This window comes from Oncorhynchus mykiss, chromosome 5 (genome assembly GCF_057628025.1).
Source record: "Oncorhynchus mykiss isolate SJ-2025 chromosome 5, ASM5762802v1, whole genome shotgun sequence".
NCBI classification, from domain to species: Eukaryota; Metazoa; Chordata; class Actinopteri; order Salmoniformes; family Salmonidae; genus Oncorhynchus; species Oncorhynchus mykiss.
In genome coordinates, this window is record NC_143026.1 from 23826907 (window position 1) to 23852416 (window position 25510).

General features: G+C 44.5%; 1 protein-coding gene across 1 annotated transcript in view; it reads right to left on the reverse strand.

Annotated features, from left to right (window-relative positions):
* Positions 1-797: 797 nt before the first annotated feature.
* LOC110522831 (synaptic vesicle glycoprotein 2C) overlaps positions 798-25510 on the reverse strand; it is a 74873-nt gene continuing 50160 nt past the window's right edge. The window contains exons 4-13 of the mRNA XM_036977081.2: positions 21441-21592; positions 16154-16287; positions 11192-11281; positions 10939-11049; positions 10735-10823; positions 10195-10359; positions 8556-8689; positions 4975-5178; positions 4607-4766; positions 798-4488 (exon numbers count right to left, since the gene is read on the reverse strand). Of these exons, the coding sequence (XP_036832976.2) occupies positions 4305-4488; positions 4607-4766; positions 4975-5178; positions 8556-8689; positions 10195-10359; positions 10735-10823; positions 10939-11049; positions 11192-11281; positions 16154-16287; positions 21441-21592 (1423 nt within the window). The 3' untranslated portion in view covers positions 798-4304. The remainder of the gene's footprint in view (positions 4489-4606; positions 4767-4974; positions 5179-8555; positions 8690-10194; positions 10360-10734; positions 10824-10938; positions 11050-11191; positions 11282-16153; positions 16288-21440; positions 21593-25510) is intronic.

Sequence of the window (25510 nt, forward strand, 5' to 3'; positions counted from 1 at the left end):
TTACGCCTGTGCTGGTTGAAATAGTAATTTCTATACTCACAGGTTTTATACCCTCAGGTCAGAAGTGGGCGTAGCCGCCTTTAGGGCCCTTCTCTGGGCGTACCAAGTTAATGAGGCAAGGGCTAGGTTTTACTCAAATCCAATTTTAGACAACTAACTTACCATTTCATCTTCCCCAAAACATTCTCTTTGATTTGGATATTTTCCATACAACGTACAATGTATAAACATCAAACATATACTAGGGAAACCCTTCACATTACAATGTTTTTGTAATAACGTCATCTGTTAACCTTTAATAACAGAACAAAAATGACATACATTTTCATATTCCATCTATCGTCATGACCACCATTGTGGCTGACGAAAACCATTGTTCCAAAGTCCCTTTAGTTCATGTTTAATGTTCTGAGGCTGGTTCTCAATAGTAATCGGACATAGGAATTTGTCTGTGGCCTGAGATTTACCAGGGCCGTGAGGGGCCATAAAACCCTCCACATTTTCAGACCCCTAGCTCTCCCCTCCTCTGTTGGGTGGAGAGATAATCTGTAGGGTTGTGGTCTCCTGTAACCTGACCTGATCAAGACAGTCATGACATAGTTTACATTGCACCTGTTAACCTTCCCTAGTCAAAGTAAATCAGACCAAGGACAGGTATTTGACAAATGGTTTAACACACACCTCCATGTATTGTCTACAGCAGGGCTATTCAAACCTGGGCCTCAAGATCTACTAACTACAGAACTTGTAATGCTCCGGGTGTCGTGGGTGTGGAGTCAAACGCAGGAGACAGAGAGTGCAATACTGTGCGTCTTTAATAGCACCAACGCACCACAGGGTGCTCACAATAGTTACGTTCCCAAACACAGGGAATGAAAATGTACAACGGAAAAATCACGACCAGGCACTAACACGTACCTCTACAACAGAGCCGAAGGTTACACTGAAATAATCCCGCACAACAGCCAGGCGGGCCGGCTGTCTAATAAAGACAAACTAATTATACATAAACAGGTGCTACCAATAAACATACAAGGAGGGGGAGGAAAGACAATCAGTGGCAGCTAATAGGCCGGTGACGACGACCGCCGAGCGCCACCCGCCCAGGAAGGGGAACCACCCTCGGTCGGACTCGTGACAGAACTGCTGGTTTTCATCCTTCCCCTCTAACCAGGGACAGATTCAGACCTGGTCAGTGGATTATCTGGCCAATCAATGACATGCATGTTATTTCTGTGTCTAGACCAGGTTACGGTTAAGCACTTTGTGAAAAATGTTTTTGTAAAAAGCACTATACTTTGATATATTGATCAGTGAGAAGAGGGACAGAAGGGGAGAAGAGGAAACCAGTAGTACTGTAGAGGGACCTGGAGGGGCTGGAGTTGAATAGTCCTGGTCTATAGCATGTCTGTAGCTCCGTACAGAACAGAACATTTCCCCACTGCATGCCCCGTCAAAATTACCCAGAAGAACGGATGGACCCATGCCCACAGAACAAGGAACTCACCAGAATGACACAGTCACCTTTGATCCAGATTAAAATGGCTGCAGCAGGGATGTAGTGGAGCGGAAGCACACCTAAACAAGGACTACACCACTGGTTTATTCAATGAAAAGTGTTAACACACCTGGCTGTTACACCAACTTAGCATTGTTACCTGTAGTGTTTATGTTACTCTCTCTGTTATCTCAACCAGCTACAGTGTTTAGCCACCTTCATGTTTTTTTACAACTACATCCCTGTAGCAGAGACACAAAAACAGAACACACAACAGAAAGACTTTAGTAACACACATGCAAAGTTTCCTATTTTAACAGAAGTGTAGTTAAAGAGTTTGTTTCATACAGAGTGTGACGTGATGAGGGATGGATGGCTGCAAGTGATGCAGTTGGACAAGCTGAAAGACAAACTCATTAACACACCATTAACCATTAACTCTTCTTGAACTGCACTGTTGGTTAAGCGCTTGTAACTAAGCATTTCAAGGTAAGGTCTACACTGTTGGTTAAGGGCCTGTAAGTAAGCATTTTACGGTAAGGTCTACACTGTTGGTTAGGGGCTTGTAACTAAGCATTTTACGGTAAGGTCTACACTGTTGGTTAGGGGCTTGTAACTAAGTATTTTACGGTAAGGTCTACACTGTTGGTTAGGGGCTTGTAACTAAGCATTTTACGGTAAGGTCTACACTGTTGGTTAGGGGCTTGTAACTAAGCATTTTACGGTAAGGTCTACACTGTTGGTTAAGGGGCTTGTAAGTAAGCATTTCATGGTAAGGTCTACACTGTTGGTTAGGTGCTTGTAAGTAAGCATTTTACGGTGAGGTCTACACTGTTGGTTAGGGGCTTGTAAGTAAGCATTTCACGGTAAGGTCTACACTGTTGGTTAGGGGCTTGTAAGTAAGCATTTCACGGTGAGGTCTACACTGTTGGTTAGGGGCTTGTAAGTAAGCATTTCACGGTAAGGTCTACACTGTTGGTTAGGGGCTTGTAACTAAGCATTTCACGGTAAGGTCTACACTGTTGGTTAGGGGCTTGTAACTAAGCATTTCACGGTAAGGTCTACACTGTTGCTTAGGGGCTTGTAAGTAAGCATTTCACGGTGAGGTCTACACTGTTGCTTAGGGGCTTGTAAGTAAGCATTTCACAGTAAGGTCTACACTGTTGGTTAGGGGCTTGTAAGTAAGCATTTCACGGTAAGGTCTACACTGTTGGTTAGGGGCTTGTAAGTAAGCATTTCATGGTAAGGTCTACACTGTTGGTTAGGGGCTTGTAAGTAAGCATTTCACGGTAAGGTCTACACTGTTGGTTAGGGGCTTGTAAGTAAGCATTTCATGGTGAGGTCTACACTGTTGGTTAGGGGCTTGTAAGTAAGCATTTCACAGTAAGGTCTACACTGTTGGTTAGGGGCTTGTAAGTAAGCATTTCATGGTAAGGTCTACACTGTTGGTTAGGGGCTTGTAAGTAAGCATTTCACGGTAAGGTCTACACTGTTGGTTAACAGCTTGTAAGTAAGCATTTCACGGTAAGGTCTACACTGTTGGTTAACAGCTTGTAAGTAAGCATTTCACGGTAAGGTCTACACTGTTGGTTAACAGCTTGTAAGTAAGCATTTCACGGTAAGGTCTACACTGTTGGTTAACAGCTTGTAAGTAAGCATTTCACGGTGAGGTCTACACTGTTGGTTAGGGGCTTGTAAGTAAGCATTTCACGGTAAGGTCTACACTTGTATTCGCCGCATGTGCCAAATAAAGTTTGATTTGATTTGAAACCAGTCAAGACACTTCAGTGAGTCAAGTCAACTCATTAACATCGACCCCAACCCATGGATGTGAAATTAACAACGTTTGAATATATACAATATATTATACACGCACACACAATATCATACATACACACACACACACACACACACTGTACATTTACACAAATGATCCATACCTGGTCAAATGCAAAAGCACGTACTGCAATGATGCCATTATGATACTGCAAAGTCATGAATATGTTAAAGGCATAGTTCACTCCAAACTATACATTTAGCTTTCAGTGAAATAGGTTAAATATCCCAACAGAGTCATGTGCTCACAACAGCTTAAGCCTGAAACCTAAATTGACGCTTCTCTAGTTAGGATTCTGCCCTTAGAGAATGATTATGTTGTAACGTATAGTAACTATGGTACCCAGGCTGACTAAAGAACGTATCTTATCACCTAACTTGTATTCATGTCAGACCCGTGGCACTGAGGACAGCAGCAATAGGTACCTTTGATTAAACTTAGGCTAGGTTTAGAATGGCTTTTTCATATCTCATCAAGTTAAAACCCTCCTGCTTTCTGCTAAAAACAGAGCTGAATTTTGATCAACTTCCCAAACTAAATGCCTGGATATTCAACAAGAAATAATCGTAAAACAAACAGCTGGTTTGGGAATGACAAGGTTGAAAAATAGGTTAGGCAAGATAGTCCGGTCTTGGGGCAGAAACAGCAATCATCTCTCTACCTGGGCAGAGCCCTCCAGAAGGTGAATGAAATAGGGTTCAACTCTTCCCACACACTCCACCCCGAATTCCAGCTCCACCCCTCTGGTCGCAGGTACAGAGTACCTAAGGTTCAAATAAATATGGCCAAGGGCTCTTTTATTCCAAATACAACTTAACAAAATGTTGGACTAATTGCACTTTAGCACTTGCACTTCAATATGTAGCCCTTTACTTGAACACGCTATCATAAGGCCTACATACCACTGTCTTAAAGTGTTCAACTAAAGCCTAATGGGTACATGAGTGAAGACTGCTGGGTAGTGTAGTTCTACATCAAGACGTGGCCGCGTGTGTCAGGCAGTCGTAGTCCCACCAGGCCTCCTCCCACTAGTACAGCCGACGCCAGCAGGATGGGGATGGTCTTTGTGATGCCAACCAGAGAACCGAAGATCAGGTTCCCCAACACCGCTGCCAGCTTACACATGGCATTACAGAACCCAAAACCTGTACCCCTGGAGAAGAAAAGGAGGGCAGAGGAGAGAGTCAAGGATGGAGGGTGTGTGTGTGTGTGTGTGTGTGTGTGTGTTGGTGTGTGTCGTGCCTGCCTGCCTGCCTGCCTGTTGTACCCACCTCCTGTCAGTTGGGTAGAGCTCAGCAGTAACAACATCCAGGGAGTTCCAGGCTGATATACTGAGGCCGTTATAGAGACACAGCATGAAGATCATCATAGACTCACTTGTCCCAAACCACAGAAAGAAACAACTGATGCCTGACAGCACCATGGAGCCCCCTGGAGGAGAAAACATGCTATTACACATCATATTACAACATAAGACATGATAACAGATTACAAACACATTATCTTTTTGGTGATACATTTTTTATTTAATTTCATAGGTACCGATAATGTAAAACCCCAGGGGGGACAGTCACACAATTGAACATTTGTCTGAATATCAAATATATACTCTCTATGAAGTAGAATTTAAAAAACTTACCCAGCATGCTCAGGCGCCCTATCTTGTCCATGAGAAGGGCGGAGACTATGTTGCCGGGCAAAACGGCGAGCGTGCCCACGAAGTTGACAAAGTAGACCCAGTAGGCACTGTAGTCATCATCAAAGGTCATCTGACAGCCCGTCTTGTTGTGGTGGAACGAACTGTTGATCACCCTCGACCCCACCAGCTTAGAATCGTCAATATCTGCAGAAAGACAAAGAGAGAAATAGAGAATCAGACAAGTGTACTATTTTGACTCCTTTATGTTCTGTTTGTCTGGCAGGTGAACTTTCTGAATAGACACTGTGCTGGGTTTATACTTATTATCTAATGCTGCTTCCATGGGCCTTTAACTCTCTTTATTAACTCATGTTTGTCCCCTATCGTTCAGACATGGACTCAGCCTGCCTCTTGTGAGGTTCTCTTCTCTTGATGAAGGGAAGGTAGAACAGGGCCGGGGGGTCAGAAATATGGTCCGTCTGCAAAACATCCCAGGTCTTTTAGGGATAACTACATAACTCTCCCCTGATGGAAACGCTATTTATACACGACATCACAGAGAAAGAGCAAAGGCAGCAAACACTATGCCCTTTTCATACCTCTCTCGCTCTCTCTCTCTCTCTCTATCCCTCCCTTCCACCCTCCCTCACCCCCTTCCTCTCTGTGTTGCTGCTTGAGGCAATGAGACTACGTCTCCCATGAGACTTTGCCACCAAGTTCACACGCCCAGATTGTTTTCATGTTCAGCTGTTTCCTAAATACTGAGATGGAACCGTTTCTAAACCTGCGACCCCTCATGGTCTGAGTCAGCTGAACCACACCGTGGCCGTTAGCAGTCCCCCTAATTCACTACTCCCTCAGAGACCCTGCCTTTCCTGGTTCAACTATTAGTCAGCTCCTCTTATAATTAGATTGTACTCCACATGAACCCTCCTTCATAAGGGCTAGATAACACAGTCGTAACAATAATATAACAGATGTCATAAACAGTATTGAACGATAACATTAACCAAGAACTGTGCTAAAGTGTACATTGAGATGATATTACAGCGTGCATTGGTCTGTGTAATGTCAAGCCAAAATAGAAAATATCTTTCCTTCCCTCCACCTCACTTTAGAGCATCGTATTTCCATCCCTAATCTTCTATCAGATACAATTGAACTGCTGCAGGAGTGTGCAACGATCATTGCAATGCTATTATAGGTGGTACGTATGGACGTACGCACGGCTCGATTTCTTTGTCAAGCACAGTGAACAAGGAACATAGAGGCCATTTCTGCAGGGGAAGAGAGGTTGACCTGTAATTCACTGGTGTAAAGGAAAGCTAGGGGGAGAGAGGGAGAGGGGCAGGAGAGAGAGGGGGAGAAGGAGGGAGAGGAGAGAGGGGGAGGGAGAGTAGAGAGGGGGAGAGGGACAGGAGAGAGAGGGGGAGAGGGACAAGAGGAGAGAGAGAGAGGGACAGGAGAGAGAGAGGGGGAGAGGGAGGGAGAGAGGTACAGGAGAGAGAGGGGAGAGGGAGGGAGAGGAGAGAGGGGGAGAGGGAGGGAGAGTAGAGAGAGGGGGAGAGGGACAGGAGAGAGAGGGGAGAGGGAGGGAGAGGAGAGAGAGGGGGAGAGGGAGGGAGAGTAGAGAGAGGGAGAGAGGGGGAGAGAGGGGGAGAGGGACAGGAGAGAGAGGGGGAGAGGGAGGGAGAGGAGAGAGAGAGAAGGAGAGGGACAGGAGAGAGGGAGACAGAGAGAGAACAGAGAGAGAGAGCAGTGAGAGAGACAGAGAAGAGCGAGAGAGAACAGAGAGACAGAGCAGAGAGAGACAGAGCAGAGAGAGAGAGACAGAGAGGGCGAGAGAGAGACAGAGAGGGCGAGAGAGAGACAGAGAAGAGAGAGAGAGAGAGAGAACAGAGAGAGAGAGCAGAGAGAGAGAGCAGAGAGAGAGAGAGAGCGAGGGAGGGCAAGGGGGAGAGAGAGAGAGAGAGAGAGTCAGAGCAGAGAGGGAGACAGAGAGAACACATAGAGAGAGCAGAGAGATAGAGGGAGCAGAGAGAGAGAGGAAAAAGAAGAGAGAGGAGAGTAAGAGAGTTATGTCTGAAGGGTTTTGTGAGAGGCAGGGGGACACCTCATCTATAACATGGTTGCTGTGAGGAAGAGATGTGCTCAGAATTAATAGAATGAGTAACATTTCAAGTAAACAACCAAGTGTGTGTGTATGCGAGCACGCGCGCATACCAGGGTTTCTGTTAGGAAAATGTGGAGCCAGACATTTGAAAGGCAACATTGTAATTTAAGGGACATTTGAGAAATTTGCAGACCCATATGCATTTAGTGTATAACCTGATTAGGGCGTACACCCACAGCGCTCAGAATGACAGAAATCTATGGTAATTTATCTTAACAGAACAGGCATGTCAAGGATGCAACGATGTGCGGTCATTCTTACCCAATTCTGATGTGCATTTTCAACATGTTAAAATAACTGTCCACATTTACTTTTCCTCGGCCAAAATGAAAAGTAAGGAACAGCAAAATCACTTGCCTTTGTCAATCTACTATATTAGAAAAGTTTAGGCTACCTAGTCTATTGGTCAGTTCTTTGAGAAAGACATGTCATATTCCAAACAGACAGTTGTGGGACAATAGATCCCAAATTCAAACAAGCAGTAGGCCTAGGATACAAAAACAAATATGTTAAAAAGCAATCATTTTGATGCAACAGATCAGAAGCTTCAGTTTAAAATATGATTTATTCACATTATAAGCGCAGCAATGCGAACAAGGCAGTAGGCTACACGCAAATGTTCTTTCCATAATGCAATTATCGGGAAAATACAGTCAAAAGCACACTGCCATTGCGAGCGGTTTGATGTGACAAGAGATGAAAATATCTGTTTAGAAAGAGAGGAGATCTAATAGGCTAGTTAAGCAAGTTAAGACATGCCTCATAATATCTATTAAAACGTTCAGGTTTCAAAACATGTATATGTTTTCAAAATGCATACTACCAAAGTGGTGTGATGCTCTGATGAAGCCTGCCTCCCGTTGCCGTTTGATGCCAAGTTCAACACAACTGGGAACTCGGAAATCTCAGACTTCTGACAGTGGGTTCAAGACAACTGGAAAAATATTCTAACTCAGGAACTTGGGCCTCTTCCTAAAGTTCCGCCTTTCCGACCTGAAGATCTCTGACGTCATGATTTCACATCGTATTTTTCAGAGTTCCAAGATGTCTTGAAAGCACCACAAGATGCTGCAGCAGCAGCTCTAGCAGCGTCGACAGATTTTCCACTTAAAGGCTCTGTATCTGTATGCTGTACGAGTGTGATAAAAAAAGATGCATAACAAATATACTGTAAACGCGCCAATTTAATTACACTCAATTATGCAAATGAACCAATAGACCGATAAGCATGACCAGTCAAATGTATTTCCATCAAAGAACAGGCTAAAAATCATTATTTCACAATGGGATTGTCCTTCTCCCAGCCATTCGGCCGGCTTCAATTTTATCGGCTATGACAAAAGCCATTACCGGCTAATGGACACCCTGGCGCATACATGCATGTGTGTGTGAGCGTGTGTGGACTCACCTGTGTTATAAAAGAAGGCTTCTACGAAGGTGCAGTTCTTGAATAATGAGCCCACTGTTGACACGTCGTCAAAGTAACAGTTCTGAAACGTAGAGTCTATAAAGGTGACGGACTTCAACTTCATACTGATGAACCTAGAGAGGAGGAGAGAGGAGAAAGGAGAGGAGGAGAGGGAGGGGGAGAGAGGAGAGGAGAGGAGAGGGAGGAGAAGAGGAGAGGGAGGGGGAGAGGGAGAGGAGAGGAGAGGGAGGAGAAGAGGAGAGGGAAGAGGAGAGGGAGGAGAGGAGAGGGAGGGAGAGGGAGAAGAGGAGAGGGGAGGGAGGGGGAGAGAGGAGAGGGAGAAGAGGAGAGAGGGAGAAGAGGAGAGGAGAAGGAGGTGGAGAGAGGAGAGAGAGGGGGAGAAGAGGAGAGGAGAGAGGGAGAGGAGAAGGAGGTGGAGAGAGGAGAGAGAGGGGGAGAAGAGGAGAGGAGAGAGGGAGAGGAGAAGGAGGTGGAGAGAGGAGAGAGAGGGGGAGAGAGGAGAGGGAGAAGAGGAGAGAGGGAGAAGAGGAGAGGAGAGAGGGAGAGGAGAAGGAGGTGGAGAGAGGAGAGAGAGGGGGAGAAGAGGAGAGGAGAGAGGGAGAGGAGAGGGAGGGGGAGAGAGGAGAGAGAGGGGGAGAAGAGGAGAGAGGGAGAAGAGGAGAGGAGAAGGAGGTGGAGAGAGGAGAGAGAGAGGGAGAAGAGGAGAGGAAAATAAGAATAAATACAGTAAAGAAAAATCTATTGTACCATCAACACTTATTTTTGGTCGACACAAAGCAGAGTTGAGATAGTGATCGAGCAAATAAAAGATTGATGATATCCCCTCCAGTACCCAGCGGTGTGAGACCACTAGCTGGGAGAACAGCCTGGCCTGTACGCTGACTCAGCCCTTTCTATCCAATAGAGATAGGATACGTTATCTCTAAGGATATGTTATACTGTACTGGACATGACTGATGAAACACTTTACAAAACAAAGATGAAACGCAAGTCCACAGGCCAGTATTGTTGCATACAAACACACACACACATTTTAACCAGGGGTTTCTAGTGGAAGGGGTGTAGTACGTCAATATGTTCCTGTGATAGGCAATGCTACCAAATACCAATTGAGTGTATGTAAACCTCTGACCCACTGAGAATGTGATGAAAGAAATAAAAGCTGAAATAAATCATTCTTTCTACTATTATTCTGACATTTAACATTCTTAAAATAAAGTGGTGATCCTAACTGACCTGAGACAGGGATTAAATGTCAGGAATTGTGAAACTGAGTTTAAATATATTTGGCTAAGGTGTATGTAAACTTCCGACTTCAACTGTATGTTAGAGAGGAGGATCATAGTAGAGAGAGAGAGAGAGAGACGTTTTTTTATTTCCCGGAGGCGGTGTAGATAAAGGAAAGGAAGAACATTACGGAGAGCGGTGTGTTGTTTACAGGAATGACGGATCACACTGCTATCCTGGAATGGGACAGGCTACGTTAACTGGATAAACTGGGGGTTTGATAGAGCCTGTTTAACTCATTAAAGTCTCTTTAAGTGAGTTTGTTGGTTACAATAACCATCATTGGTGAAGACTACATTGGTGTGTTTGTGTGTGCGTTTAGACACAGTACCTGTCGTTGACGAATACTCCGTTGGTGTGTATCTGGTTCTCCAGGGTGAAGTTAAAGGTGAAGTCTTCTGTATGTTCGTTGTTGTGAGTCTTCACTCTAGAGGCATACTCATCAGACTGCAGGTGATGGATGACATCAGGGAACCACACAGATAGGCCATAGTACCTGCAAAGGATATGGCGTCACTGACAGACTAGTAACCGCACACAGGAATAATATTCTTAACATTCTCTAGTTAGGATACACAGTGCATTCAGACCCCTTGACTTTTTCCACATTTTGTGACATTACAGCCTTATTCGAAAATGTATTACATAGTTTTTTCCAATCTTCAATCTACACACAATGCCACATAATGACAACGGGATTTAGCATTGGGATTTAGCATTGATGTTCCTAATGGTGCTTTATTTAGATGGGTGGTCTCTTTCCCAGTTAGCGTGTTAGCATTCATCATCTTAGCGCTATTTGAGAGACCCTGGCTCTACCTTAGAGTACTTCATTATGAACACACTGATAGTTGGGATAGGCACTGCTTACCCAAAAGACAGTGTGAACCACACGAAGGCCAGTTTGATGGTGTTGTCTTTCACTGGGTAATTGAAACAGCTCATGAACGTTAACCAGATCTAGAGAAAGAGAAAGAGACAGAGACAGGTATAAATACCTAAAAAAAGTCATTATTCATAATGATTTCATATAATATTTGTTGTTACAACCTATCACTAACACCCACAGTCCTACCCCTCTGAGTTCAGTCCTGATCATGAAGAGGACTTGGCCAACAGGGTTGGATGAGTCTGACTGCATCTCTACCAATTCATCCAGATGCGTAGGGAGCTTTATTCTGTTCACCTACAGGGGGAGACTCAGAGTCAATACACTATGTGTGTGTTTTTGTGTGAAGGAGAGAGAGAGAGAAAGAAAGAAAAAGAGGAAAAGAGAGAGGATGAAAGAGAGCGAGAGAGTCCCAAAGAGACAGGTACTGTATACTCACGGTGAAGACTTTCTCTGGTTCTCCGCGGGCCCTCATGTTGGTGTCATGGATCTGTTTCAGCACCATCCATGCCTCGTCATGTTTACCCATCTAGACACAGAGAGGGTTACACACACAAATCAAATTCCCCCGAATACAATACAACGAATACTGTGAAATGCTTGCTTACCGAGCCCTTCCCAACGATGCAGAGTTTTAAAGTAATAATAAAACATTTTAAAATAGTAACATGAGGAATAAAGAATGGAGATACAGTACAGTGAGGACCAGTACCAGATCAATGTGCAGGGGTACAAGGTATTTGAGGTAGATACTGTATGTACATGAATGCAGGGTAAAGTGACTACGCATCAGGATAGATAATAATAAGAGTAAAATAAAGAACAGAATAGCAGCAGCATATGATGAGTGTAAAAGTGTGTGAACTGTTTATGAAACACAATTGAGACATTATTTTACTCTAAGATTAGAGGGGTACCCTCATACCCTTTTTATGTTCCAACTCCTCAACTTGTGTTTATTTTGAGTAATAATGTAGGCCACATGATTTCAACATGTGAACAAAGTGGACAGACTAGCATGCTGTTCAAACAGTTGGAGAAGGACAGCAGGGTGTGTTTATAACCATTCAACTGTTTTGCCTTGTTAGCTAGCAGATACATCTAAGTTGGATAAACTAAATACAAGTGGGTCTTATGGTTGTGGAAGGCTTATATGTATCCTAGGTATAACTGAATTCATTAGATTATTGCTGACTGTTTGAAATGCTGTGCTTTTGACCTTTAATTGTAAAGAAAAGCTTATTTAGAGAGAACATTTAAAAACTTGAGATGTATATTGTGAATCGGCAATTAAGTTTGAAAAAATCCAGATATGATTTTTATGCCATATCGCCTGGACCTAGTGTCTATAGGTGTGTGTGTGTGTTTATGTATGTATGTGTGTTTGTGTGGTGTCATTATGCATGTGTGTGTGTTATGTGTGTGTGTAAGTACAGTACGTAGTGTATAATGTGAGGTCGTTTTGTGTGAGTGTGTCAGTGTAGTGTGTGTGAGTGACTGTGTACATAGTGTGTGTATATAGTCCTGTGTGTGAGTGGGTATAGATTCAGTGCAAGGTAGATCAATGCAGATAGTCCAGGTAACCATTAATGAACTATTTAGCAGTATTATGGCTATGTCACATGTGCAGCCAGAGGAAAAGAAACTCTAGACCACCTTCACTCCACACATAGTGATGCATACAAAGCTCTCCCCCCTCGCCCTCCATTTGGCAAATCTGACCATAATTTTATCCTCCTAATTCCTGCTTACAAGCAACAACTAAAGCAGGAAGTACCCGTGACTCGCTCAATATGGAAGGTCAGATGAAGCAAATGCTACACTATAGGACTGTTTTGCTAGAACAGACTGGAATATGTTCAGGGATTCATCCAATGGCATTGAGGAGTAAACCACCTCAGTCACCGGCTTCATCAATAAGTGCATCGATGACATCGTCCCCACAGTGACCGTACGTATATTTCCCAACCAGAAGCCATGGATTACAGGCAACATCCGCATCGGCTAAAGGCTAGAGCTGCCGCTTTCAAGGAGCGGGACACTAATCCGGACACTTATAAGATATCCTGCTATGCCCTCAGACGAACCATCAAACAAGCAGAGCGTCAATACAGGATTAAGATTGAATCCTACACCAGGCTCTGATGCTCGTCGGATGTGGCAGGACTTGAAAACTATTACGGACTACAAAGGGAAACCCAGACGCGAGCTGCCCAGTGACATGAGCCTACCAGATATGCTAAATGCCTTTTATGCTCGCTTTGCAGTGTTAGACTCAACATTTTGAACATTGAGATATTAAATAAATGATAGGAAAGAAGCATAGAATCAAAGGAGAAAGAGACTGGGCCTCTGTAGAAAGACAGATAGCTGTGGAATGTGTTGGGGGACGGGAGCAGAGCACCGTGTTGATACAGGGAAGACAGATGGAACTCTATGGATTAGATGAAGGAGGGGTTGAGGTCAGGAGGTGAGGACAGTTCACCTGAAGGGAGTAATAAGGGTTTGGTATCTTGTTACTCTTTTCCTGTTAAACCATTAGATGTAAGGATTGTAGAGAAGGCGGAGTGTTTTAAGTGGGATATATATATCTGAGTGGGACAAATGTTGAAGTGTCTGAAAACAGCTGTACAGAACCTTTGGGAGGAATTAAACTTGGTTAAAGCTTCTCTAGTGTCTGAGTTATTTACTCTGAAAAATAAAAACCTAACAGAGGCAAGCAACACTGAAGCATGCACGAGAGGACTAGTTGTTCTGGACGACTGTGTGATAACGCTCTCGGTAGCCGATGTGAGTAAGAACTTTAAACAGGTCAACATTCACAAAGCCGCGGGGCCAGACAGATTACCAGGACGTGTACTGAAAGCATGCGCGGACCACCTGGCAAGTGTCTTCACTGACATTTTCAACCTCTCACTGTAATACCTACATGTTTCACGCAGACCACCATAGTCCCTGTGCCAAAGGAAGTGAAGGTAACCTGCCTAAATGATTGCCGCCCCGTAGCACTCACATCAACAGCATCCTCCCGGACACCCTAGACCCACTCCAATTCACATACCGCCCCAACAGATCCACAGATGACGCAATCTCAATCGCACTCCACACTGCCCTTTCCCACCTGGACAAAAGGAACACCTATGTGAGAGTGCTGTTCATTGACTACAGCTCAGCGTTCAACATAGTGCCAACAAAGATCATCACTAAGCTAAGGACCCTGAGACTAAACACCTCCCTCTGCCACTGGATCCTGGACTTCCTGACGTGCCACCCCCAGGTGGTAAGGGTTGGCAACAACACATCTGTCACGCTGATCCTCAACACTGGGGCCCCTCAGGGGTGCGTACTTAGTCCCCTCCTGTACTCCCTGTTCACTCACAACTGCGTGGCCAAACACAACTCCAACACCATCATTAAGTTTGCTGACGACACAACAGGGCCTTATCACCGACAACAGGGCCTTATCACCGACAACAATGAGACAGCCTATAGGGAGGAAGTCAGAAACCTGGCAGTGTGGTGCCAGGTCAACAACCTCTCCCTCAATGTGAGCAAGACAAAAGAGCTGATCGTGGACTATAGAAAAAGGCGGGCCGAACAGAACCCCATTAACATTTATGGGGCTGTAGTGGAGCGGGTCGAGAGTTTCAAGTTTCTTGGTGACCACATCACCAACAAACTATCATGGTCCAAACACACCAAGACAGTTGTGAAGAGGGCACGACAACACCTTTCCCCCTCAGGAGACTGAAAAGATTTGGCATGGGTCCTCAGATCCTCAAAATGTTCCACAGCTGCACCATCGAGAGCATCCTGACCGGTTGCATCACCGCCTGGTATGGCAACTGCTCTGCTTCAGACATTAAGGCGCTACAGAGAGTAGTGTGTACAGCCCAGTACATCACTGGGGCCAAGTTTCCTGCCAGGAAACAGGACCTATATACTAGGCGTTGTCAGAGGAAGGCCCAAAAAATTGTCAGAGACTCCAGTCACGCAAGTCATAGACGTGTCTCTCTGCTACCGCACGGCAAGCGGTAACGGAGCGCCAAGTCTAAGATCAAAAGGCTCCTCACAGCTTCTACCCCCAAGCCATAAGACTGCTGAACAATTAATCAAATGGCCACATAACTATTTACATTGACGCCCACCCTCCATTTATTTTTCAATTTATTTACACTGCTGCTACTCACTCTTTATTATCTATGCATAGTCACTTCATCCCTACCTACATGTACAAATTACCTCGACTAAACTGTACCCCCGCACATTGACTCGATACCGGTACCCACCGTATATAGCCTCGTTATTGTCATTTTATTGTGTTACTTTTCATAATTTTTTACTTTAGTTTATTTGGTAAATCTTTTATTAACTCTTCTTGAGCTGCACTGTTGGTTAAGGGCCTGTAAGTAAGAATTTCACGGTAAGGTCTACACTGTCGGTTAAGGGTCTGTAAGTAAGCATTTCATGGTAAGGTCTACACTGTTGGTTAAGGGCTGGTAAGTAAGCATTTCACGGTAAGGTCTACACTGTTGGTTAGGGGCTTGTAAGTAAGCATTTCACGGTGAGGTCTACACTGTTGGTTAGGGGCTTGTAAGTAAGTATTTCACGGTAAGGTCTACACTGTTGGTTAGGGGCTTGTAAGTAAGCATTTCACGGTAAGGTCTACACTGTTGTATTTAGCACATGTGACAAATAAAGTTTGATTTGATTTAGCAGTCTTATGGCTTGGGGGTAGAAGCTGTCTCGAAGACTGTTGGTCCGAGAGCCGATGCTCCGGTACCGTTTGCCGGACGGTAGCAGAGTGAACAGTCTATGGCTTGGGTGGCTGGAGACTGGTGATTCTTCGGGACTTCCGCTGACACCACCTCATATAGAGGTCCTGGATGGCAGGGATCTTGGCCCCAGTGATGTACTGGTCTGTCCACACAACCCTCTGTAGCGCTTTGTGATCTCTTCATGACTGTGTGGGTGTGTGTGGACCATGTTAAGTCTTTAGTGATGTGGATGCCAAGGAACGTGAAGCTCTCGACCCGCTCCAAAAAGTCCTGTCGATGTGGATGGGGGCGTGCTCTCCCCTCTTTCTCCTGTGGTCCATGATCAGCTCCTTGTTGTTGTCCTGGCACCACACTTCTAAGTCTATAGGGGCTGTCCCATCAGGAAGTCCAGGATCCAGTTGCAGAGGGAGGTGTTCAGTCTCAGGGTCCCTAGCTTGGTGATGAGCTTGCAGGGGACTATGTTGTTGAACGCTGAACTGTAGTCCATCAACAGCATTCTCACATAGTTATTTCCCCTCTTGTCCAGGTGGGAGACGGCAGTGTGAAGTGCAATGGAGATTGTGTCATCTGTGAATCTGTTGGGGCGGTATGCAGACACACACACACACACACATACTCCTTACCTCTAGGAAGAATCGTGGGCTCTCGGGCATGAAGGTGAGTGCTACGACAGCACACACACAGGGTAGAGCACACACCACCACAAACACTCTCCAACTGTGGAACTGGTAGGCGGAGCCCATACTGAAACTCCATCCTGCACACACAACCACCAATCAGAAACAAGAGAAATGAGCACAACAATACACATTCCATGTCTGATATTATGCGTTGTTTTTGTATAAGAGTAAAAGTACGAAGGCCTGAAATCTTAAAGTGCCTCCAAGTACCTTAAAATCATCAACCCATTTCATTATAGTCTCTCTTATTAGGAATTATCCCAAAACACACTTCTAGTTTCCACATGAGATGCAGTGTGATGATGGGAATGAGAATCTAGAGATGAAGAACACCATATGGTGAAGGAAATGAGCTCTCTCTCTGTGTATGTGATGCCCATGGGGCTGTGTTAGACTCCACCAGTACATATCACTTTAGGGAGATTACAGCTATAATGGACTGGAGGGTATGGCTGACTGATTGACACACACCTAGATTTATGGAGCTGCACTACCTAGAACAAGGCGGTATCACACACACCTGCAGTGTCCTTGGTCATAGCACAATGCCCATGACATTAACACCTACACATACACATTTCTTACACAACACATTTACGACCGCCCCTCCACTTAATTCCTCGAACACACACACACACACACACACACACACACTGAGGCTTTCCAGTAAGAAGAGGAGTCCTCCAGCCTCTGGCCAGCAGCAGTCAATGAAGAGCCCACTGCGGCGGAACCTGTTACACACACGTTCTCTCACAGACGTGTGTGTGTGTGTGAAGATATGCCTTGTGTTTTATGACGAGTGCTTTTATGTCCCTGACAGACAGACAGACAGTAGTAGACAGACAGACAGTGACAGACAGACAGTAGCAGACAGAAGACAGTAGTAGACAGACAAACAGTAGCAGACAGACAGACAGTAGACAGTAGCAGACAGACAGACAGAGTAGACAGTAGCACAGACAGACAGTAGCAGACAGACAGACAGACAGACAGAAGACAGTAGTAGACAGACCGACAGTGACAGACAGACAGTAGACAGTAGCAGACAGACAGACAAACAGACAGACAGAAGACAGTAGTAGATAGACAGACAGTAGCAGACAGACAGTAGACAGTAGCAGACAGACAGACGTACAGTAGACAGTAGCAGACAGACAGACAGACAAACAGTAGACAGTAGCAGACAGACAGAGTAGACAGTAGCAGACAGACAGTAGCAGACAGACAGAGTCAGCATACAGTAGCAGACAGACTGTAGCAGACAGACAGTAGACAATAGCAGACAGACAGACAGCAGACAGTAGCAGACAGACCGTAGACAGCAACAAACAGACAGTAGACAGTAGCAGACAGACAGTAGACAGTAGCAGACAGACTGACAATAGACAATAGCAGGCAGACCGACAAGACAGTAGACTGTAGCAGACAGACAGACAGACAGCTTCAGACAAACAGTAGACAGTAGCAGACAGACAGACAGAGTAGACAGTAGCAGACAGACAGTAGCAGACAGACAGACAGACAGACAGTAAACAGTAGCAGATAGACAGACAGACAGTAGCAGACAGACAGACAGTAGACAGTAGCAGACAGACCGACAGTAGACAGTAGCAGACAGGCAGAGTAGAGAGTAGCAGATAGACAGACAGACAGTAGCAGACAGACAGACAGACAGACAGACAGACAGACAAGACAGTAGCAGACAGACAGTAAACAGTAGCAGACATACAGACAGTAGACAGTAGCAGACATACAGACAGTAGCAGACAGACAGACAGACAGACAGTAAACAGTAGCAGATAGACAGACAGACAGTAGCAGACAGACAGACAGTAGACAGTAGCAGACAGACCCAACAGTAGACAGTAGCAGACAGGCAGAGTAGAGAGTAGCAGATAGACAGACAGACAGTAGCAGACAGACAGACAGACAGACAGACAAGACAGTAGCAGACAGACAGTAAACAGTAGCAGACATACAGACAGTAGACAGTAGCAGACATACAGACAGTAGCAGACATACAGACAGTAGCAGACAGAGGCAGTAGACAGTATCAGACAGACAATAGGCAGTAGCAGACAGACAGTATACTGTAGCAGACAGACAGACAGTAGACAGTAGCAGACAGACAATAGACAGTATTAGACAGACAGACAATAGACAGTATTAGACAGACAGACAATAGACAGTATTAGACAGACAGACAGACGATAGTAGCAGACAGACAGGCAGACGATAGTAGCAGACAGACAGACAGTAGACAGTAGCAGACAGTAAACAGTAGCAGACATACAGACAGTAGACAGTAGCAGACATACAGACAGTAGCAGACAGAGGCAGTAGACAGTAGCAGACAGAGGGTAGCAGATAGACAGACAGTAGACAGATAGACAGACAGTAGCAGACAGACAGACAGACAGACAAGACAGTAGCAGACAGACAGACAAGACAATAGCAGACAGTAGCAGACAGACAGTAGCAGACAGACAGTAAACAGTAGCAGACATACAGACAGTAGACAGTAGCAGACATACAGACAGTAGCAGACAGAGGCAGTAGACAGTAGCAGACAGACAATAGACAGTAGCAGACAGACAGTAAACAGTAGCAGACATACAGACAGTAGACAGTAGCAGACATACAGACAGTAGCAGACAGAGGCAGCAGACAGTAGCAGACAGACAATAGACAGTAGCAGACAGACAGTAGACTGTAGCAGACAGACAGTAGACTGTAGCAGACAGACAGTAGACTATAGCAGACAGACAGATAGTATCAGACAAACAGCAGAGAGTAGACAGACAGACAGTAGCAGACAGACAGTAGACAGTAGCAGACAGACAGACAGTAGCAGACATACAGACGGCAGACAGTAGCAAACAGACAGACAGGCAGTAGATAGTAGCAGACAGACAGACAGTAGACAGTAGCAGACAGACAGACAATAGACAGTATTAGACAGACAGACGATAGACAGTATTAGAAAGATAGACAGACGATAGTAGCAGACAGACAGACGATAGTAGAAGACAGACAGCCAATAGACAGTATTAGACAGTAGCAGACAGACAGACAGACAGACAGACAAGACAGTATACAGTAGCGGACAGTAGCAGACAGACAGTAGCAGACAGACAGTAAACAGTAACAGACATACAGACCGTAGACAGTATTAGACAGACAGACAATAGACAGTATTAGACAGATAGACAGACGATAGTAGCAGACAGACAGACGATAGTAGCAGACAGACAGCCAATAGACAGTATTAGACAGTAGCAGACATACAGTAGCAGACAGACAGTAAACAGTAACAGACGTACAGACAGTAGACAATAGCAGACAGACAGTAGCAGACAGACAGTAGACAGTAGCAGACAGACAATAGACAGGAGCAGACAGACAGTAACAGACAGACAGATAGTAGACAGTAGCAGACAGACAGACAGTAGACAGTAGCAGACAGACAGTAAACAGCAGCATACATACATACAGTAGCAGACATAGGCAGTAGACAGTAGCAGACAGACAATAGACAGTAGCAGACAGACAGTAGACTGTAGCAGACAGACAGCCAGTAGACTGTAGCAGACATACATACAGTAGCAGACAGAGGCAGTAGACAGTAGCAGACAGACAATAGACAGTAGCAGACAGACAGTAGACTGTAGCAGACAGACAGTAGACTGTAGCAGACAGACACACAGTATCAGACAAACAGCAGAGAGTAGATAGACAGACAGTAGCAGACAGACAGTAGACAGTAGCAGACAGACAGACAGTAGCAGACATACAGACGGAAGACAGTAGCAGACAGACAGACAGTAGATAGTAGCAGACAGACAGACAGCAGACAGTAGCAGACAGACAGACAATAGACAGTATTAGACAGACAGACAATAGACAGTATTAGACAGACAGACAATAGACAGTATTAGACAGACAGACAGACGATAGTAGCAAACAGACAGACAGACGATAGTAGCAGACAGACAGACAGTAGACAGTAGCAGACAGACAGACAATAGACAGTATTAGACAAACAGACAGTAGCAGACAGACAGACAGTAGCAGAAAGTAGCAGACAGACAGTAGCAGACAGACAGACAGTAGACAGTAGCAGACAGACAGTAGCAGACAGACAGTAAACAGCAGCATACATACATACAGTAGCAGACAGAGGCAGTAGACAGTAGCAGACAGACAATAGACAGTAGCAGACAGACAATAGACTGTAGCAGACAGACAGCCAGTAGACTGTAGCAGACATACAGACAGTAGCAGACATAGGCAGTAGACAGTAGCAGACAGACAATAGACAGTAGCAGACAGACAGTAGACTGTAGCAGACAGACAGTATACTGTAGCAGACAGACAGTAGACTGTAGCAGACAGACACACAGTATCAGACAAACAGCAGAGAGTAGATAGACAGACAGTAGCAAACAGTAGACAGTAGCAGACAGACAGACAGTAGCAGACATACAGACGGCAGACAGTAGCAGACAGACAGACAGACAGTAGATAGTAGCAGACAGACAGACAGCAGACAGACAGACAATAGACAGTATTAGACAGACAGACAATAGACAGTATTAGACAGACAGACAATAGACAGTATTAGACAGACAGACAGACGATAGTAGCAGACAGACAGACAGACGATAGTAGCAGACAGACAGACAGTAGACAGTAGCAGACAGACAGACAATAGACAGTATTAGACAAACAGACAGTAGCAGACAGACAGACAGTAGCAGACAGTAGCAGACAGACAGTAGCAGACAGACAGTAAACAGTAACAGACATACAGACAGTTGACAGTAGCAGACAGACAGTAGCAGACAGACAGTAGACAGTAGCAGACAGACAGTAACAGACAGACAGATAGTAGACAGTAGCAGACAGACAGACAGTAGCAGAGAGACAGATAGTAGACAGTAGCAGACAGACAGTAGACAGTGCCAGACAGACACAGTAGCAGACAGACAGATAGTAGAGAGTAGCAGACAGACAGACAGTAGCAGACAGACAGACAGATAGTAGACAGTAGCAGACAGACAGACAGACAATAGACAGTAGCAGACAGACAGACAGTAAACACGGGTAATCCCTGGATACAGGTTGAGGGTTCAGGCCTAGGCTGCTGATATCAATTACTATGATTGGTGACCTAGGTGTGGCACAAATAATCCTGCAGCGTGATAGGACAGGGCTGTCAGTCATTCACCGTAGTGTGGTATGATGAGCCAGGCCATTGCCGAGGCATAGATCCCTCCTATCATCCAGAACATGCAGAGCCAGCTCAGGTGCTCTCCTCTCTTCTCCCTCGCCAGGAACTCCGCAAAGTAGGGGAACACGATGGGGACCACCCCACCAATCCTGCATGGGGACATGGGAAATGTCAGAAATACATGTATATGGACAAATTAACTGACAAACAGGGTAAAGATCTTGAGTGCCCTGTTTGTCCTTTTTGTCAGGTCACTTTCAAAACATCACTGTTTGTGTGGTCTTTCGACAGCTGGAGAAACAATATGGCAGCTCTGATCTGGCGTAATGAGTCTGGAGAGAGAAACAGAAAGAGAGAGGTAGAGAGAGACTTGACTTTTTGTCTTACTTAAATGAGACATCCTCATTACACTAAAACCACCAGAACCCCCCACCCCAATAAAAACGCACTGCATGCCACCGCAACCTCCAGCACCACATTACAACTGTACAACCAACCCCTCCTCTCCAGCCGTACAGACAGCTCCCCTAAGCCCCCATACCTCCAGAGAGAGAGAGAGAGAGAGGTCCATCTTGGTCTGATCTGGTGGATGATAAAAATCAATAGCCCACCAGAGGAACCAGCAGTCAGTAGCCTAAAAGCCTTTCTTCTGGTCCCACTGGCAACACAGTAGGACAGACATCAAACTATTAATAGATGATTATCTGTCTATTTCTGCTGCTTTTGTTGTTAGGATCTCTGCTGATGGGTTTGTTTGGGAAGGGAACAAAATATTGACAGTTTGCTACAGCAGGAAAATAATCCTGCAGCAACAGGAAATGTGAATGACTGTGGATTATCATTAATGGGCTTTTTTTTGTAGGGGCTAATACATTTTATGTCAGGGCAAATCAAGTCTAACATTTTTAAGTAGAAATTACAGGGTTGACAAAATGGCGCCGTAGAGAGAACACTGTGTTTCAGCGAGCTCCCATGGCATTTGTGATTTATATTTTTACATTAATCTCCTAGTTTGAAAAAGTGGTAGAATTGGCTAAATAAGTTATCTTACAATGAGTCTTGACGGCTATTTCTCAAAAATCTCCGACAACATGCCCAACAGAACTACTAAGAACTCGACCAAAACCACCATCCCTGTAGATGTGCATGAGGAGCTAGCTAACGTTAGCGAAGCTAACACCATTGCGGATCCAGGCACAATGGACCTGGTGATTCAAAGGATGACTGAAAATATTACTAAAGTGATCGATGATAAGATAAGAATGGTCTTGGAAGCAATAGCAGGCCATTCAGCTGAACTACAGAGGGTTGTGGAACGTGTTGATGAGGCGGAAGGAAGAATTGCTACAGTGGAAACTTCAACTACATCTATGAACACTAAGATAAAAGCACTTGAGAAACAGGTGTGCAAAATGGCGGAGCACATTGACGACTTGGATAATCGAGGACGCAGATGCAATATTCGTGTTGTGGGACTCCCGGAAAATTTTGAAGGGACACGTTCAGTAAATTTTTTTGAGGAATGGATCCCTGGCTACCTACAAAGGCTGGTTGTGCGAAGCTGGACAGAGCTCATCGCTCTCAAGCACCGGTACCCGGTCCCAACCAGCACCTTCACCGACAAGCAGCGCGTCATGGATGCGGCTAGAAACATCGGCTCTGACGGTAGTCAACGTAAAGGTCTCATTCTTCAATGATTATTCCACTGCGGTTGTACGAAGACGCAAAGTGTTTGATGAGGAGAAGGCTCGACTCAAGAGAATGAAGATGGACTACGCACTGTTGTACCCGGCCACATTGAAGATTATGGTCAACGGATCACCTAAAGAACTCTACACACCTGAAGAGGCTGCTGCGTTTTTTGACTCTCTCGGGTAAATAACTTTAAGCTGCACCTCCGCAGCATTGGATAACTTTTTCATTTGAATTTGAATCTGATCATGAAACAGTAGTGTGAGTTCTCACGTGCTCCGGTTCAGTAATATTCCTATCTTCATTATTTTTCTTGCTAAAGTAACTGCCACTATAGCCCAGGCTGAGATATGTGTGAATCCATATTGGTGCCCAAGGCTTGGTTTTAGGTGGAAGAGCCTCAATCTTCTTCTATTTTCATTTCCATATACTGTATGTATGTATGTATGTATGTATGTATGTATGTATGTATGTATGTATGTATATATATATATATATATATATATATATATATATATAGAAGAAAATTATCATCAACAAAACAGTGATCAAATTAGATCCTACATCTGTAGGAAGCTTGAACGATGCCTTTTCTCATTGAGAAGCAAATTTATGCTAATTGTAGCAATTCAATGCAAATTATATCATTTGTCTGACAGCCAGTGGAAACCACCAGCTAGCTGGTGGCTATCAAAGAGATGAGAAGAGTCTTTAAATCGACATGGAAATAAAAGTAAGACAGGCATTGTATTAGATGGAGTGCGCTGGCAGTATGTAGGACTGGTAGAGTGGAACTGCAATGAGGTGTAGTCTGAGTCACACACACACACACAACACACACATACACAACACACACTTACTAATACCACAGCTGAGTGTAAATCCATTGTGTTGTTGCAGATTGATTTTGACAGCTCTGTCCAACTGAAACCTTGCTTTAGAAACAGTCCTGTGGTTTATGAATCCCCTCGGGCCAAAACAGGCTGTCTCAGATTAAATTACATTTACTTGTTAATGCAAACGCACCATAGAGCCATAGCCAAGTCATGCTATGAATAACAATCATGTGCAACAATCACCAGGTAATCAATTGTGCAGATAGTGTATTATCTAAGAGTGGGGGGCAAATATTCTGTCAGTCTCATCTGTTTATTAATCTTTTAGCAGAATGTTTTATTCTATTTTGCCGAAGCTTGTATCAATGTTTCTACCTATTGTTTAGTCTTTTATTACAAAAAAAGGTTTTCTTTTCACTGTCAAAGTCAGTGACATCTTGTGATTATACTAGCAGACTTTGAATCAGTCATTAAACAGAAAAATAAGGACATTTAGTCTGCTGTGAATGTTTAGCTAACATTTGTGTTTCTCTCTGTTCTTCCTCTCTCCCACTCAGGGGAAGGGCTGATGTCAGGCAGCTTGTATAACCTCCTGTGCTGTTCTCTGACTGTGGAGTGGAGACTAGAGGGAGCGAAAGAGAGAGACATCAACCTTGGGAAAATCCTCTGCATTATCACTAACAGCAGACTCCTACATTTCCTCAGTGAAAACAATGTACTGAGCAAATGTCAAATTGGCTTTTTACCAAATTACCATACAACAGACCATGTGTTCACCCAGCACACCCTAATTGACAAACAAAACAAACCAAAACAAATTTGTTGATTTCAAAACAGTTTTTGACTCAATTTGGCATTTTGATGGAAAGTGGTGTTGGGGGGGACATACGACATTATAAAATCCATGTACACAAACAACAAGTGTGTGGTTAAAATTTGCAAAAAACACACACATTACTTTCCACAGGGCCATGGGGTGAGACAGGGATGCAGCTTAAGCCCCACCATCTTTAACATACAGTGCCTTGCGAAAGTATTCGGCCCCCTTGAACTTTGCGACCTTTTGCCACATTTCAGGCTTCAAACATAAAGATATAAAACTGTATTTTTTTGTGAAGAATCAACAACAAGTGGGACACAATCATGAAGTGGAACGACATTTATTGGATATTTCAAACTTTTTTAACAATTTAAAAACTGAAAATTGGGCGTGCAAAATTATTCAGCCCCTTTACTTTCAGTGCAGCAAACTCTCCAGAAGTTCAGTGAGGATCTCTGAATGATCCAATGTTGACCTAAATGACTAATGATGATAAATACAATCCACCTGTGTGTAATCAAGTCTCCGTATAAATGCACCTGCACTGTGATAGTCTCAGAGGTCCGTTAAAAGCGCAGAGAGCATCATGAAGAACAAGGAACACACCAGGCAGGTCCGAGATACTGTTGTGAAGAAGTTTAAAGCCGGATTTGGATACAAAAAGATTTCCCAAGCTTTAAACATCCCAAGGAGCACTGTGCAAGCGATAATATTGAAAT